Genomic DNA, 16,301 nt, shown 5'->3' on the forward strand with positions numbered 1-16,301 from the left:
GCTGTCGTAAATACATTGTGGAAGTTTACTGTACACTTGTACAGTCAAACTCCATAACGCGGACAAGAAGGAAGGACTTTTATGAAATAGTTAGAAGGTGGAAAACGATATTTTCTGATAAAGCCGTCAAAAAAATCATAGGTATAGCACTTAAGGAAAGTCTTCTTTGCTGTCTCCTCTCTCTTGGATGATTAATTCGTCTTCTAGAAAAAATATACAATATGTCTTTCCTTCCATGATATACCTTCAAATACTTATTTCACTCCCCAAATATCTTATTTTTCTCCTTTGGAAGATGAAAAATAGTATTTTCTTAAAAAACTATCAAAAAAATCATGTGTATAACGCTGAAGAAAAGTTTCTTGTTTCTTTCTTATCCTTTCATGGTATACTTTATTGGCTTTTGTAAATTTTTACTAAGTTAAAGATAAAAGCGTTGGCTTTATTTTGTAAATATACAAAAAATAATGTGAATGCTTTTGATTTTATTTTCTCTCTACAATATCCTTTGTCATTTATACCAAACTACCAAAATTTTACCAAAAATCCATTTCGGTTTTGGTATACACTCGAAGCAGCGTGCTTTACAAACCTTAAAATACCTAAACTTAAATAATTTATCTATTTCAAATCAAAATAATCTCATTTTAATTTTTTTATAATTATATATTGAAAATAATCCGTTTGAGTATAGTTAGGCAATATTTTAAATAGTTTTTGCTTCGGCCTTACGTAATTTAGCGCTTATGTGGTTACGTAACCCGACATAACCTCTTTTTTTAACCTAAAAAATGGCAGGAGCGACTGCCAGCTACAAGAGAATTTTACAATTGCTTGAAAAGTGGCCTGTTGAGGAGGGTAAAGTCGGCAGGTTTGTTATAAAACACTCAATTTTATCACTCTAGACTGGTAATTCACAGAGATTTGGGCGAGTTTCTCCGAACCAAGATCACCAAAGCGTACAAAGAAAACAAATTTGAGGCCAACCAGAAGTACTGGGACAGTCAGTACATCTCACTACAACGCCTAGTCAACAACGACTATAATAACAAATACCCTCGACTTCTCTCGTCGTCTGCCACAGGCCTGACCGCTGAGCAGTGTAAATTAGCCCTTTCAAACGAATTTCTTAAAGAATTACAAGAGGAGGATCGGCCCTTTTACAAGAAAATATTCTCATTTAAATCCAGAGACAAGTAACCATGTTCCAGCCACTGTCACTTGTTAGAAAATTCTGTAGTTCCGCGCCCCACGTCCCCGTGATGGTTCAGGAAGTTTTGCATTTCTTGAAGCCTGAGGGCAACCAAACGATCCTGGACATGACTTTCGGGGCCGGGGGGCACAGCAGACGCATCTTAGAGCAGGCCCCCAACGTGAAATTGCTTGCCTTAGACAGAGACCCTGTGGCGTTTGGTTACGCGCAAAAACTAGCTGAGGAATTTCCAAATCGAGTTACGCCCTTGTTGGGCCGCTTTTCCGAAGTTCCTGAATTACTGAGCCTGAATAAAATCAGGCAGAATTCGATAGACGCTATTTTGTTTGATTTTGGCTGCTCGTCAATGCAGTTCGATACCCCTAGTCGGGGGTTTTCGGTGTCTCACAACGGCCCCCTTGACATGAGGATGGACAGTGGGCGGTTTCCGGAGGACCCCACCGCAGCTGATGTGTTGGCTAAAGCAACTGAGGAGGATCTCTACAAGATAATCAAAGTGTATGGGGAGGAAAAAAAGGCGCGAAAAATCGCGAGGGCTGTAATTGAAGCGCGCTATTTGTTCAAGACTTTGTCCACGACGGAAGACTTGGCGGATTTGGTTGATTCGGTTTTTAGTGGGGAGATAAGACTGGATAAATTACAAAGGCCGTCACATAACGCTACTAAAACCTTCCAGGCTTTGAGGATTTTTGTTAACAATGAACTGAATGAAATTAATTACGGCTTAATAATCGCGCACAAGTACTTGAAATTGGGGGGCAGGGTTGTGACTCTTACGTTTCATTCGTTGGAGGATACGATTGTGAAAAGACATTTGTTGGGGAATTTAATTGCAAACACTCCAAATCCGCTTCCTTTGAAATATAGCAGTCACTCGTTTGATGTTGATGGGCAGATTGTTAAAGAAGTGATGGAGTCTAATTGGCTCAGTTTAACTAAGCATGTTTTGGTCCCGAAGTACGAGGAAGTGGAAAATAACCCAAGGAGTCGTTCGGCGAAGTTGCGAGCAGCAATCAGGGTTAAATAAATTATTAGTTGTTTTGGTTTATGTAATAAAAATATGAAGTAAAAAGTGTTTTTTTAATAACCATTCCTCCTAAAATCCTCATATTTATTTATTAAATAAAAGTATCAAGTAAAAGAAACAAAAATAACATGAGAGTAACATAAGTAAAAAACAAATAGTTACTTTCTTTACTGGACTGAGTAATTTCCATTTTGAGTAATAAGAACATTAAAAAATAATTGATTAATCGGTATTTATTCGATTATGGTGTCTAGCTCTACTCTGACTTAATTTAATAATTTTACAGCACGGTTTAGCAAAATTTCGGAATAAAAACAAGTTTTTCGTAGATACAGAATTTAAAACGGTATTTTTAATCATTCTGGTCGCTAAATGACGTAATTTTATGAGCTATTGCTTAAAAATAAAAAATACTTCAACAAAACTTTTGTTTATTTATGATAAAGACGAGTAAAAATTTATATCACATAATTACTTAACTTACTAATCATTTTATGTCTTCAGATTTACTTTCTGGCTCATTTCATTGCAACCTGAAACGATTTTTTTCAAACTTCCGTAAATGTTTCAATAAAATTTCATAAACCAGTTAAATGGCATATAAAAATTAATATTCGTGTACAAAAAATATCGTCAACAAATACCGATAGAAATATGTGGACAGAAAGGGATTCAGTTGTACAATATTAAAGACGATTGCCTCAAGCGAAGAGTTTATACGAAAAAATATAGTGGTTATAGTTAACACTGACAGAATAACAAACTATTATTTCTTTCCGAGAGCGAGGGTGGGAAATGAGGGAGGAGAATACTTTTCTTCTTGGGGAGGAAATAACGTACTTTCATGGGAAAACGATATTTTTTTATGAAACTGTCGAATCAATAAGTGTATAATTTATACACATTGAGTTTTTCTAATTTCAACTTTTTTCGCACGTATAATATGTAAATGAAAAAAAACGTAATACATTTAAGGTAAATATTGATTGTGTAAATTTACTAAACTTGAAATAAAATTTTGACTAATGATTTATTTGAATGGTTGTTTGTACCTAATGTGTCTTCAAACCGCGTAATTCAGTTTTTGGAAGTTGTGGGTCCTTGCCATTGAGAGTTTGCTGCTTAGTTTAAATCAGTTAAGGAGTAGACTTGGACGCATCTAAGGAAACCATCCTGGCGTAGATTTGCTTTTCATTTGCCGTTCCTGACGGACCATCAGACACAGTGTATGGTCTGAGAGCAAGTTGCAAACCACCAGCCTCTGGCTGCGTCTTCATCTAATTTCAACCCAGAGTTATGGAAGTTTGGACACATAAAAGACAGACCAGACCCTTCAGGACATCTTTGCATCGTAATTGAATCAGTCCTAAGTTAATTATGCAATAAATAGATATGCTCAGTTAGGGACTGAACGGGCACGGAAGTTGTCCGACATCGATTGAAATTTATTAAAAGTATCGAGAAATAAAACCATTTTGTTACGGATAATTTATTTAATAAGTTGTTCAAGTACAGCAACAAAGTTACAAATTTATTATGATAACATAGCATTACCGCATGATCGGCTTCATCCCTAAAACGCCTGAAACTGAACAAGTTATCGGGCCCGACCTCAAGTTCTAAGCTCAAGTTTTGGCGACCTGAAAACTATCCATATCAGCTACTCCTATCAATTATTGTTCAACTCACTCACTTATGTTCACCAGTTTAAAGGAAACCTTGCAACTTACTTGGATGAGTTTGAGATAAAATCTCTTTGCTCCGGGAGTTACAAACTTACTTATTCCGGTTAACCGGCGGTGATTTGTCTCACGTCAACGAGAAGCGGGCTAGGATTCTGAAAATGAAATCTGTTAATTGCATAAAAGTGCGATTTTCGTCAATGCATACGATATTATTTCATTTAATTTGCGATATTTATTTACTTTTTTCTAGTTTCATCTTTTTTTTCAAACGGAAATTATTGTATAAGTTAACTTTTTGATTATTTTATTAATTAAATACATAATAAATATTAGTTAATTCGTGCTACGGAATTCACAATCATTCGAAAGTTGAATTATCGAACGTTTGACGTACACGTATCTACTTTTTAATAAAAAGATATTGATTTAATGTCAAAATTGTCCACAATTCATGCAGAGATATATTGAGAAATTTAAAATGTTTCTGAAAGAAAAGCTGTCACTAAATTAAGTACTTCATCCATTTTAGCGTGGTTCCTATCTCCTAATAATAGTTTAAAGACAAAATAATTAGCTACGGCTACGACTTCATACTAAGTAATTTGCTTGAAGTAGATACCCAACAACATTAAGAGCTTATTCAATAATAATAATTACGTCAGTGTAACTTTCCAGAGAAGCTGAAAAAGATGCTTTCTACCAAAAAAACACGTTTAAAGGAAGCAACAAAAATTTCAATAAATTGAACCTTATTTCAGCTTAGCACATAGTTATTATTTATCCAAAAATGTTTACAAAAATTCTAAGGTGAACAAATTAGAAATTTCAAATTTGTATTCAGCAGAACTAAAAGGGGACAAAAAGTAAAAACTTGTTCTAGAGCGTATTTTTGTACAAGACGGAATTTCAGTATTATTTTAAATAAATTAGTTAATGTTTGAAGCAATAAAGTTTATTGTGGCAGCGATTCGCGTTTCCTTGAAAGGCTGTTAAAATAATCCTCGGCTTCTCAAATCAAAGGTGGTTTATGCCGAGGAAGTGTTTTAATGTCCATCGTCAAGAAGCATGAATGCGCCCGCTTAACAGTCCTCAATAATCAGCGCAGCGCTACCACAATAATAGTCGTCCATTCGCGATACCATCAGGGATATCTTTGTCCTTGCAAGTTCACAAAGCGTCCTGAAGCAGTTAGTTTTATGTATATTTGAGAGGCCGGCAGGCAATTACCGGCAGATAGCGGACGGGTTGTAAGACGCAGTCGGGAAGTGTTCCCCAAGGATCCGGCAAGGACCCCAGTAATCCGCAAGACTCGAGGGGCACCCCACCAGTTACGGCCTTAATTTATTCATGGCCGTCCTCGACATGACTGTTTGAATCGGTTTGCAAGAGATTTCAACTTGGATTAACTCCAGTCATAATCACGTGGCATGCCGTCTCTCTTCTCGCCCGTCGCCCCAGACTCAACCGACTATTTCCTCTCGTTACCCCATCGAGATGATGCAAAGTTTTATTGCTGTGCTTGCTTGCTTGCCCAGCCACGGCATGGACGCCTCGCCTTCAGTCGCGAGGATGAGGATACCCTCACTGGGGGCCGATATCGACACTCTCTGCCTAACTACCCGCTACCGTCATCCAAATAATTTAATTAAACTGAGGATTTGCTGAGTGGATTACACTTTTTCCATTTTATAACCAACCGCTTTAGCTAAACACCTTGCATTCTGTTTTATTCAATAATCTCTTCATTTTCGAAAAGTAGAATCGACAACTTATTCAGAGTCTCAAGCTCGAAACTAGATACTAAAGCGTCAATTGATTTTTCAAAAATTTTAATCAGAGTTGCGAGAATAAACCTTTAAAAATTCGAACTTGGGAGAGTTTACAAGACACAGCCGATCAAAGTGGTTAGCAAAATTTAGTGGTGTAAATGCTTTTATACAAAAATTGCTAATATACTTAGTTTTTGAAACCCTTGAAGAACTACAAGAAAATACTTTATCGTAAATTAAAATTGGAATATTAGGTACGCGTAAAAAATTTGCTTTTATTATAAACCTAGTTATTTGTGGAAAAATATTTTGAAACAGACAGAATTAAAACAAAAAAAAATAAATTGTCGAACTTGCTGAAATTATGTCAAGATTTTTTCACCCAAAATTAACATTTCTAAGGCCAAAAAAATTTGTCGTAAAAGCAAAAGACAAATTCTTATTAGATATTGTCTATTCTGATAAGTGAAAATTATTGTGAAATTAAGTATTACTTCTGTGTTATAAACGTGATAATGTGACGTTTAAACTGAAAAATGTTATATTTGAGTTAAGTGATTTTTCAGCTCGCTTTATTTAAGTAAGGAACTCACAAACGTGTAAAAAAACACTCGTTTCGACCAAATTGTTATTTTCCAGCTTATTATTAACGAGATTAAGTGAACAGTTTTATTTTAATCTTGTGATTGTCGTTTTTGACAAGATCTGACAAAATAAATGAATTTCAGGCTCCAAAACAAATAAAATTGGCTTTTTATCGCAAATGCGTGTTTATAACAGAAAAAACAAATCACTCGTTTCTTCTATTTAGACAAAAAATGAATGTAAACTAAAACAAAATACTTTTATTGCGTGAAATATTAACAGTCTAGTCTTCGAAACCATCTTGAACTCAGTCTGCGATGATCGACCAATACAATCGCTTTGAAATTTTTTGTTTATACATTATCTTTGCCTTTTTATTGGTTGAGCGCATTGAATGGGTATGTCTCAGATAGGCTTTCGGGCTGGCTCCACCCAATTAAATTCAAGTAATTTAAACAAAACAAAAATATTTGGCAATTTTATTTTTATTGAGTCTCTGTCTCAATTTGCTCTACTGATTACAATTTTTTTGTGGAAGAATAATCATTGACAAAAAAGAACGAAATGCAATGCAATTTATTCTGAAAATAATTAACTTTCTGTCTCATTAATCATAATCAACGTGATAAAAATTTAGGGAAAATATTATTTTTGATCTAATTTTTCTTTTCGGTTTATCAAAAAGATTTAATTTAATCTTTTTTTATAATCCTTTACTGTTGCGTCTTAATCAAGCATAATATTGTTTTTTATAACTAAATTGCTGTTGCTGAAAGTATCCTACATTTTTTGTCGTATTCTTCAACCGAATATTTGTGATCCTTGAAAAAATTTTTTTACAAGACAAGTTTTCTTTAAGTTATGGCTTACATCAGGACTTTTAGCCTGATGCTGAATTTGCTGAAACAATTTACAAAAAATATATATTTAATTTTTTATGTGTATAAAGTTGAATGGAAATAAGATGAAACTTATGTTCTATGGATGTAAAAGGTCTCACTGTAATTTTTTCGTTATCACATTAACAGCTAAATTGCTTGCCTAAAATTAGTATAAATAAAATTTTAAATATGGATTTATCTAGACAATTTACTGAAACATTTTTTTCTGGAACCTAAACGACAGCGAGTGTTTTGTTTTAACTACTATGCAGGCTCTTAATTTTTTTATTATTTCTTTTAGATAATTTTACTTGAACTTGTGGTTGAAAAAATTGCTTTATTGTATGTGTATTTTTATTTTTTCTCAAAAATTAAATAAGTTTTTGTTATTTAAAAAAAGGAAAAAATACGTCTTTTTAATTTTTATATTTCTATAAAAAAAGTACAATTTCTATAAAGATAAAAGCTCTTAACACACATTGTAAACTACTAACAAAATATCTTCTGAGAGAAAGTATTAATATTGTCATAATTTATAGCAAATATAGTTTAGATAGAAATACACAAAACCACAAGGATTTGCGGACATAAAAGTGTGCTAGTTTTTTTTGAAATTTTCTTTAGTTTCTAAGCACTCCAAATAGCTACTTACTACGCCATCTTTTATATAATATAATATAAAATGCAATTTTAAAAGACGGCAAATCGAAGCATTTAAATTCTGCGTTTGGTGGAATAGTTTCCCGAAACGCGTCGATTAACTCCAATCAACTGCTAACAAAAACAGCGCTGCGGTCTAAGACGGATTCAAAGTTGTAGGTAAGAACCCTGCGGTAGAAGCTTTACTTGCTTTATGTACAAATTAGGAACTAAACGAGAAGCTTACTCGAGCTTACAGAGTTGGGAAGTTGCAAGTCAGTAAGACTAAAGTATAGAGAGCTTCGGGCTTTCTCGCTTTATTATACCTACTACCACATGCACACACAAACACTGAATTAGTTTAAACTTTAACCGATAAAACATATCGGGCGTTGATTTTTCTCAAAACAGACCGGGATGACAGTCCAAGACAAAGCCTAACAGCCAATCGATACTTCGCAAAGTATGTCGGCAGTTTGTAATTCGACCGTCGAAGCGGAATTCAGATCTTATGTTAATTATAGCTTGTGGTCGTCTCAATATTCATAACATTCAGAAGGGGCCCTCTTATAATTACAGATAGTTGCCAAGTTTCGGTTAAGGGTCCGCCATGTTACGAGCAAACATTTTTATCCAATGCGGACTCCGAAATTGCTATCGATGATGTTAGCAACCCTCTATTGCTCGGTTTTGGGGCGCCGCTTACAAAGGAAGTGGGATGGGGAAGGAGGCTTCTTGTTTGGGTTTTTTAGGGGTGATGCGGGAGAACTGCGGCTGTTTGTGCCAACTCCCTGCACTTCTAAGATGAATTCGAGAATCTGAAATATTAATCTTCTAAATTACATTTTGGTTGCTGAAAGCCGATATTTGTCTTGATTAACGGACGTGATTTATGAAACTAACAAAACATCTTTATTTTGCGTGTTTACTAAAACCGAAACATTTTACACGGAATTGAATGTAAAAATAGGTGGACTGAGAGACGTTATTTGAAGTGACTCGTAGGTACATCTATTATTCGTATTATATAAACCCTTTCTGGGTCTTGGTTTTATATTACAATCAGCAACATGACGCTATACGTAAGACGAATCTCTTCGTATAGTCTTGAGGGTAATGGCAATACCTACTTATTATTTATAAAAGTTCCTATTAAGCTGTTTACGAAACAACGTGTTACATACCAATATCGTTTCAAAATAGCTAGGTATTTATGTAACAAGTCATAATACCTTTTTTTTTAATATGGTTTACATAAAAGTGAGCTTAAGATAAACGAGGAAAGTATAATAAAATTTGCCGAAATGTGCAACAAAGACGTATTTTCTAGATTTCATTTGAGAAACAGAATTTTGGAGATATACCCGAATGCCACATCATATATTTCTTTTTCATGATGGTATAACGTTTAGAATATTAGACAGAAGGAGAATAGACAGAGAAGCGCCTTAAAAATAGTTTTTAGAATTGTAAATTCCCAAATATTTTGTAATGTCACAGATAATGTGTAACTCTGTAATTTTACTCAGTAGTTACTGTTTGTTTTAGAAGCTAATATTTTATTTGAATTTGAAATTTTATCATGGAATTGAAAGCTTGACGTCGATTTTTTTAATTTTAATTTTTTTGAACTTTTTCTAACATGTTAAAATTGAATGAAGTGCCTTTTAGGAACAGAAAATACTGCGAATTTGTCGGGTGTAGATTTTATTTAAAATTTTCGTTTATTTTTTAATCAGTATTATATAGAAATAAATACAGAATCCAGTTCCAAACCCAAAAAGAAAACGACAAAATTATTGAATTTTTTTAGTCAAATGTATTACAAAGATTTTCTTTTTTTTAAAGAAAAAATATTATCTAGTAAAATAAATAATATCTTATAATAAAAAATACTGTCAAAAGGGTCTAAAGTTGAAATGAAGTAAAAAATATCATCTGCTTTTGTTGCGGAATTTTTAGAAATTGTAATTACACTTATTGATTGTTGTGAAAAGTATAAGTATTAACGAAAGATTATTATCTAAACCAGGTCTGTTCAACTTCTCTAATAATTTGTGGGTAATTTTTTCTTTTGAAAACATTTATTACGTTAAAAAATATTTTTTTACAAGCTACGTCACTTAAAATTGGCTGAAATCATTGAAGTAGATAATAAACAAACATGTACCCAAATAAATAATTAATACTTTTTATCATTAAATTTTGTTTTGATATTTTCATATTTTTTTATGCTTTATGTTTTTGTTATATTTTCTTTTTTTAATTTTTATTTAACGTAATCTCTTTGATTCAAAGCAAGAATCTCTTAAAATAAGTGAATTTCTGACATATAACGAAGCTTAATAAAAAAATAACGTATTTCAATTCTAGTTAGTTTTGTGTTTTTTATTATGTCTCAACAAAAACAAAAATCCCTCAAAATTGGGTAAAATAAAGCAATGTGCTTGTAATTCAGCGAGGTTTCGATTTATTGTATTAAAAAAACGGGACATTTACGTACAGTAAATAATTATAATAATTAAGATAATTATAATCAGTGGAAACTATCTAATATATAATCTATTGGCATTTTTTTAAAACATTTCGAAACTAAACAAGAGACAATAAATCAGAAACTCAAATAAATTAATTTATTTACGAACCAAATTGCTTTAATTTGGGTGTAATAGTAATAACGTATTAAAAAATTATTTTCGTGATTTCTTGGCTTCGCTCAATTTTTGATTTAAGAGTTCTAAATTAAGTTATCTGAAATTGATAAAAAATTTTAGTTAATAGACAAATACTTACTATTTGCATTTTTGTTTTTACATTTTTATATTTTGGTATCTATTTTTTCATTTAGTATGTCTTGTAATATTTTTTTTCATGGTTTGTTTCCAAAAATTCTCTTGAAATACATAAATGAGTATCTTTTCTGGCTTATAATGAGCTTAATAAGACAGCGTAATTCATACTTACATGCTTTTTCAGGTTGTTTTTACAACGTGACTTAAAAAAATCGTAATCTTCTTAAAAAGTAGATTATTATATTAAAATACGTATTAATTTGTCAGATGGAAGTTAAATCCACTGAATCAAACAGACTATTTATTTAGGTGATTAAGCACCTAGCTATAAAATATTCAGAAAATGTTAATTCTTATATTCTTTAAATATGTAGTAGTTATAAATACGAGACAATGCCTAGTACAAGATTGTAATTTTTCTGTTGGAATAGAATATGTACGTAAATATTCTTTATTTTTTTTTAAAATACATAATTATTAAATACATTTTATACCTTACCACACATGACACAGCAGCTGTTTCGAAAAGCTTGCAGATAAATCTTTATAAAACCAGTTACGCACCTTTTTCTAACACAAAAGTCTAAAACCAGTTTCGAATCAAGAAAATTCCTAACAGAGAAGCCGAATTAATTTCTGAATTTTGATCGATTTCGTTAGTTTTTCCACCATATCGGCCACACTTGCATGGGGTGAGGACTCTCTCAAACCGTCGTTCCTTCCCCTTACCAACGCCGTTGCCAAAGAAAGGGGTTTATGTATCGGAAATATTACCCCACATAAAGAATACACAATTACAATAGCGCCCTAGTGTCCCTCATCTTACAGCCTAATTTCGCTTGGCGTTCAGCCAGATCTCAAGCAAAGTGGCCATATTTTACAAGATTTCGAAATTTTCGCCGACTTTTATTAGTCCCGTGATGTTTTTTCCGCGGTTTTATGTCTCCTCGATTGGGCCATTTGTTAGCGAAATGCCGGCAATAAAACTCTTCGATCGTTTCTTGGTGTTGAAATGTAATTAAATTTACTTTCCAGACGACGACGACGTCGGTGGCGACTTCCCTTCATTGCACTTGTCAACAGCAGGTTTTGACAACCGCAGCTTGCTGACGTCTTGGCCAAACCGGCTGTTTTTGATAGAAATTTATCAATATGGACAAAGGAATGCGCTGCAAGAGGCCCCAGCAAATGCTCATAATCCCATAGTTAGTAAACTAAATCTTTGAAGCGTTTAGATTACTTTAACGGCCACCCTCGTGTCTGTTATTAACAGATGAATCATATGCTTAAGGGGTTGTTTGAAGACGATAATCAGCAGAAATGAACAGTAAGATGAACGACGCCCTTCATAATCACGGGGGCGCAATAAGGCGAGGGTGAGATAAGATGCTCGAGATGAAACTGGGGAGAGCGACCATCTTCCTGCACGTCTAGAATTCTCTGTATTGATCTAGTCTTGTATAAAGCACAAGTTTTAATTAAACGGTTTTAAAATTAATAAAGCCTTTTATTATATTTTCACACTTTGAGTCGTTTAAAATTGGAGAAGACATTGTTTTGAAATTTAAAATTTTATATAACAAAAAAATGTGAGTAGATTTATTAGAGCTATGAAACATAATTTGTGATACTTTTTCGCAATGAAATTGAAATCTTGGCTAGCAGATGGAGACGTGAGTCTGTTGGCGTCGAATTTCGTCGACGTCGTGGCGCCTTGAACTAAGAAAATTTGATTTATTCGGAATATTCGACGTTATAAGCGGAAATAACGTAGCTATTTGATTTATGTAAGGGGTCTGTTGTGTTTTATAAATGTTTTGGGGAAGTTTTTGCGTTGGCAATTTTTGTTTACACTGGGATAGGTGTTGGCGTGTATAGTTTTCTAAAAATTTTCATGATTTGATTGATATTTATTTAGCTACACTACAATAATTTTATTTTTTTGTAAATTTTGCCTGGCTTATTATTTATTATAGTATGTTTTTTTCTGTAACGATTTTTGTTCAAGGAAAAAATAAATTGTCTTCTATTAAGTGTAGTATTTAAAGTACAGATTTAATGTTGATTCAAATTTTATTTCGTCAAACCCACTGGATTATGTTCCTACTTTTAATCTAAAAAGATTTTTAATAGGTGCTAAATCTTTTCCTTATAAAAATTACAGCTAAACTATTAGTTTTTAATACAGTTTTCAGAATTTCCTAAAACATTATTCACATTTTTTAAATTAAACGTAGTAATAAAAAAGAAATTTGCTGATACACATAGTTGGGAGTCAAGCGTGCTTGTTTTAATTTAAATTAAGTTTTTAAGGAGTGTTTAAGTAATGTTTAGGATACGAGTACATACTAAGGAAATTATTTAAATAAATTCTACGGTAGCGAGCTATACCACCGACTGTGAATTTCCTAGCTTTCCACGCCAGATGTCAGAGGTTGAACTAAACCTGTAGTTAATATTAGTGATGATTATTATAAAAATTCTTACTACTTTTAAATTTTAGTACTGAATAAAATATTTTTTACATTAAGAATGTGTAATAATTGTTTGTATAAAGCAAATTTTTAGTCTTTCTTAATAATTTAATCTAATATTTTCTGTGCTTGTGGCCAAATAACCCAAAGCAAATTATTTACTTACAACGGTCTGTTCAATTATTAACTTATTTAATTATTACATATTTTTGTTATTTTTGTAATTAACAGTGATTATATTTTTTAACTTGCAGTATCTATGATTTCACACCATTGTTTTTATTGTTTGCGATATTTATCACAATTTATGCTTTCTTGGAGTAAATAGTGCAAAAATATTTTTGTTTATAATTGTTCAAACGAAATTTTCTAGGAATCTGCCAATTGTGGCACCCCCCCACGTCCGCCGTCGCCATCTACAGCAAAGCTCTCAAAGCTGTATAACGAATTTAAAAATTGAATTTTCGCTACAAACCGTTTTTTACCCCGCTCACAATCACTAAAGTTGTTCACTAAAGCACTAAAACTCGACTAAAAGCTTCATCAGTCGTGCAGCATCCCTTCTTTGAAATTTTCTAACGGTTTTTCAGAGACTGGTTTTTTGCATTAATTATAATGATGTGTTTATGTGAGCACAGTGGACAGTGGTCAGTTCGTAACTGGTCCAGCAACAAAAAAATATAAAGCTCGCAGCTTCCCAGCAAAAGCACATCTGCCGGATTTGTCTCGCGTTGAAATAATGTTAGCATCACCTGAAAAACTGGTTGTTTCCACATTGTTTGCGCTTATTATAACATGGGACTGAAGTGGACTCGGGAGAGTTGATTTCAATTTATGAAGCTTTCTTCGCTTTTTAGTGCTTATGCTCTATCATTTGTGTAGGTGGCAATTAATTTTTCAGAGTTTGGTAATTTCTGCCAAATTAAGTATCAATGCTTAACCAACAGCAATCATTTTTAGGACTGTATACCTACGTACATTACAGAAATCTAACGGTACTTACACGAAAATAAAAAAAAAATATTTTGAATAATTTATACCTACAAAGAGCTATTTAATTTTTTTGAAATTTTTAAGAACTTGTTTTTATTTTGTCCTTTCGTATAGTGTGTCCATTTGAGAGAAAAAATTGTGAAAATCTGTTATTATTATTATTAGGTACATTTTTCTGATATTTTATTTTTATTTTTATTTATGTTCGTTTTGTTATATTACGTTGAATCTATGAATTGGGAAACAAAATAAAAATGGTATGTTATTAAATGAGTGCAATAATATGACTCACTATACACGAATTGAATACTATATTTTACTTACGACTGCATTATTTATTTGTTTAAGTGTAATGATTTATTACATTTTAACTACAAAATTGTCGAAGTAAATGAACACTATATTAAAAAAAAAACAAATTTGTTTTTACTATACAAACATAAATTAAAGTTTTTTTCATTCTCACTTAATTTATGTAGGCATTGTATAGTGTGTTGCATTTTATTCTCGTAAGGCGCGACTCCTAACGTGAATCACCTTGTTTGTTGTAGGTATTTAACAAAACTGATTGCTTGTAATTAATTTTTGAAAAAATGAAAAGTTTTTTGTTATATCATCAAAATAACTATTTTACACAGTTAGCTATATGTAAACTTAAACTTGGGGGCGCCACCGTTCATAATAGATCTAGATAAGCAAACAAGTAGGCTGATATACGTTAATATCGCCCGCGAAGTTATGTTTGCCGCTGTTAGCCGTTATATTGCGGCGCTTTGTGAATATTAAACTCGCCCCAGCCAGAATCACACCGAACTAACAACAATTATTAATAGATAAAGGATGAGACAGACTTGCCTTGCTTTTAAACTAATCATATTTTACGACAATTAACTCTCATTTGAGATTATCAAGAATATAAGCGATAACAAATTTCTCCGTAATTCGAAAAATATACAGAAAAATCGATACACTAAAGCATATCTGATCAGATTTTAACAAACATCACCCAAAAAAACTTTTTTATAAGTTGTCATAAATTTCTGAAAATAACAAGATATAATAAACAGAAGATGTTTATTTAATTTTACTTTTGGGTTATACCTAAGTATATCTACCTCTACCGAGATATTCATAATAATAATTTTCTATTTTTTTTAAATTTCACTTTCTCATTTTTAGAAAAATAATTACTATTGTTCATTTTTCAGTCTACAAGAGTGGTTTTTTGAATTAATATATATTAGGTTGTTGTGAGTGTGGCTTTAATAATTTGGGCAGAGTTGATCAGGAAAACGTCAAGTAGGCGAGTAGTGTGAAACGGACTTGGGTAATGCATGCCGGGACTACAGGCTACTAAAGTTACCTCTTCTGTAGCGAAATCCCTTGCGATTATCATCAAAGGAGGCCATGTTAGAGGCGGAGCTATTGTAGACCAGCCCACGGTTACCCCTCCGGGCTTCTGAAGAGTTTTTGAATCTCTTGTGGTAGCTGGCGCTACAGATGTAAACGCGGAGAAAAAACGAATAACTGAGGGCAGTTTTATAATTTTTAGTTGCGCTACTGCAGGCCAGATGGCAGGCTACATATAAAAGAGTTGTAAAAATATATATATAGTAATGGAGTTTCTGTAACTGTCTCTAGTGGCGGTTCAATTTTGATTTTAAAATGTTCGTAATGCGCATTTTTTATAACGAATTATTATTATAAAAACTTTTTGCAGGAAAATACTGTCTGAAAGTCCGATACACTCTTTTAGTTCGTTTTAATAAAATTAATCATACATTCAAAAAATTTTGCTTCTGGAACAAAGGTAGTTCTATTTTTCGTTTGAAAATTTTAAAACACACTAAGTTGTCGTAGTTCTCAGTTTAATTTTTTAGTATATGACAGCTTTAATATGCAATATCAACAAATCAAATATATTTACTTCTTCCTTTTCCACCATTATTTACTCCTTTACAAATTTACCTAATCAAAATTTAGTCTTTGCAATGATTAATTTTGTACCTACTAAGCAACTGATTTACATCAATGGATGATTGTTATTTAATTATTTATCTACAATGTATTACGAGATCTATGACTAGATCATATATTATAGACGAAAATAGGTAATGCAAGTAAATAATTACAACAAATTCTAAATTTCAGTTTGACAAGTTACTTTACACAATGCACAGCACAATATATAATATATTATATATACATTATTGTAATATATATTAAAGTTTTTAAGAGTTATT

The 16,301-nt window shown here is 32.3% G+C and overlaps 2 protein-coding genes and 1 long non-coding RNA gene across 3 annotated transcripts; 2 read left to right on the forward strand and 1 right to left on the reverse strand.

The window, feature by feature from the left end:
• Positions 1-615: 615 nt before the first annotated feature.
• Positions 616-1,200, forward strand: LOC660082 (uncharacterized protein). The gene is made up of 2 exons (XM_008194511.2): positions 616-871; positions 921-1,200. The coding sequence occupies exons 1-2, from the start codon at positions 792-794 to the stop codon at positions 1,198-1,200; spliced, it is 360 nt and encodes a 119-aa protein (XP_008192733.2). The 5' UTR covers positions 616-791.
• Positions 1,201-1,202: 2 nt separating this feature from the next.
• LOC103312835 (uncharacterized protein) lies at positions 1,203-2,272 on the forward strand. Its single transcript, XM_064355619.1, has one exon. The coding sequence runs from the start codon at positions 1,203-1,205 to the stop codon at positions 2,238-2,240; it is 1,038 nt and encodes a 345-aa protein (XP_064211689.1). The 3' UTR covers positions 2,241-2,272.
• Positions 2,273-3,732: 1,460 nt separating this feature from the next.
• On the reverse strand, positions 3,733-13,713 carry LOC107398197 (uncharacterized). Its single transcript, XR_001575123.2, has 3 exons — positions 13,541-13,713; positions 3,934-4,077; positions 3,733-3,880 (listed from the first exon to the last, which is right to left on the reverse strand). It is a non-coding gene; the product is annotated as an uncharacterized LOC107398197 (long non-coding RNA).
• Positions 13,714-16,301: the final 2,588 nt, after the last annotated feature.

This window comes from Tribolium castaneum, chromosome 3, assembly GCF_031307605.1.
Source record: "Tribolium castaneum strain GA2 chromosome 3, icTriCast1.1, whole genome shotgun sequence".
NCBI classification, from domain to species: Eukaryota; Metazoa; Arthropoda; class Insecta; order Coleoptera; family Tenebrionidae; genus Tribolium; species Tribolium castaneum.

Coding starts and splice junctions, on each gene's coding strand:
- LOC660082 (XM_008194511.2), top strand. CDS start 792: ATGGCAGGAGCGACTGCCAGCTACAAGAGAATTTTACAATTGCTTGAA. Junction 872..920: donor GAGGAGGGTAAAGTCGGCAG/GTTTGTTATAAA, acceptor GGTAATTCACAG/AGATTTGGGCGAGTTTCTCC.
- LOC103312835 (XM_064355619.1), top strand. CDS start 1,203: ATGTTCCAGCCACTGTCACTTGTTAGAAAATTCTGTAGTTCCGCGCCC.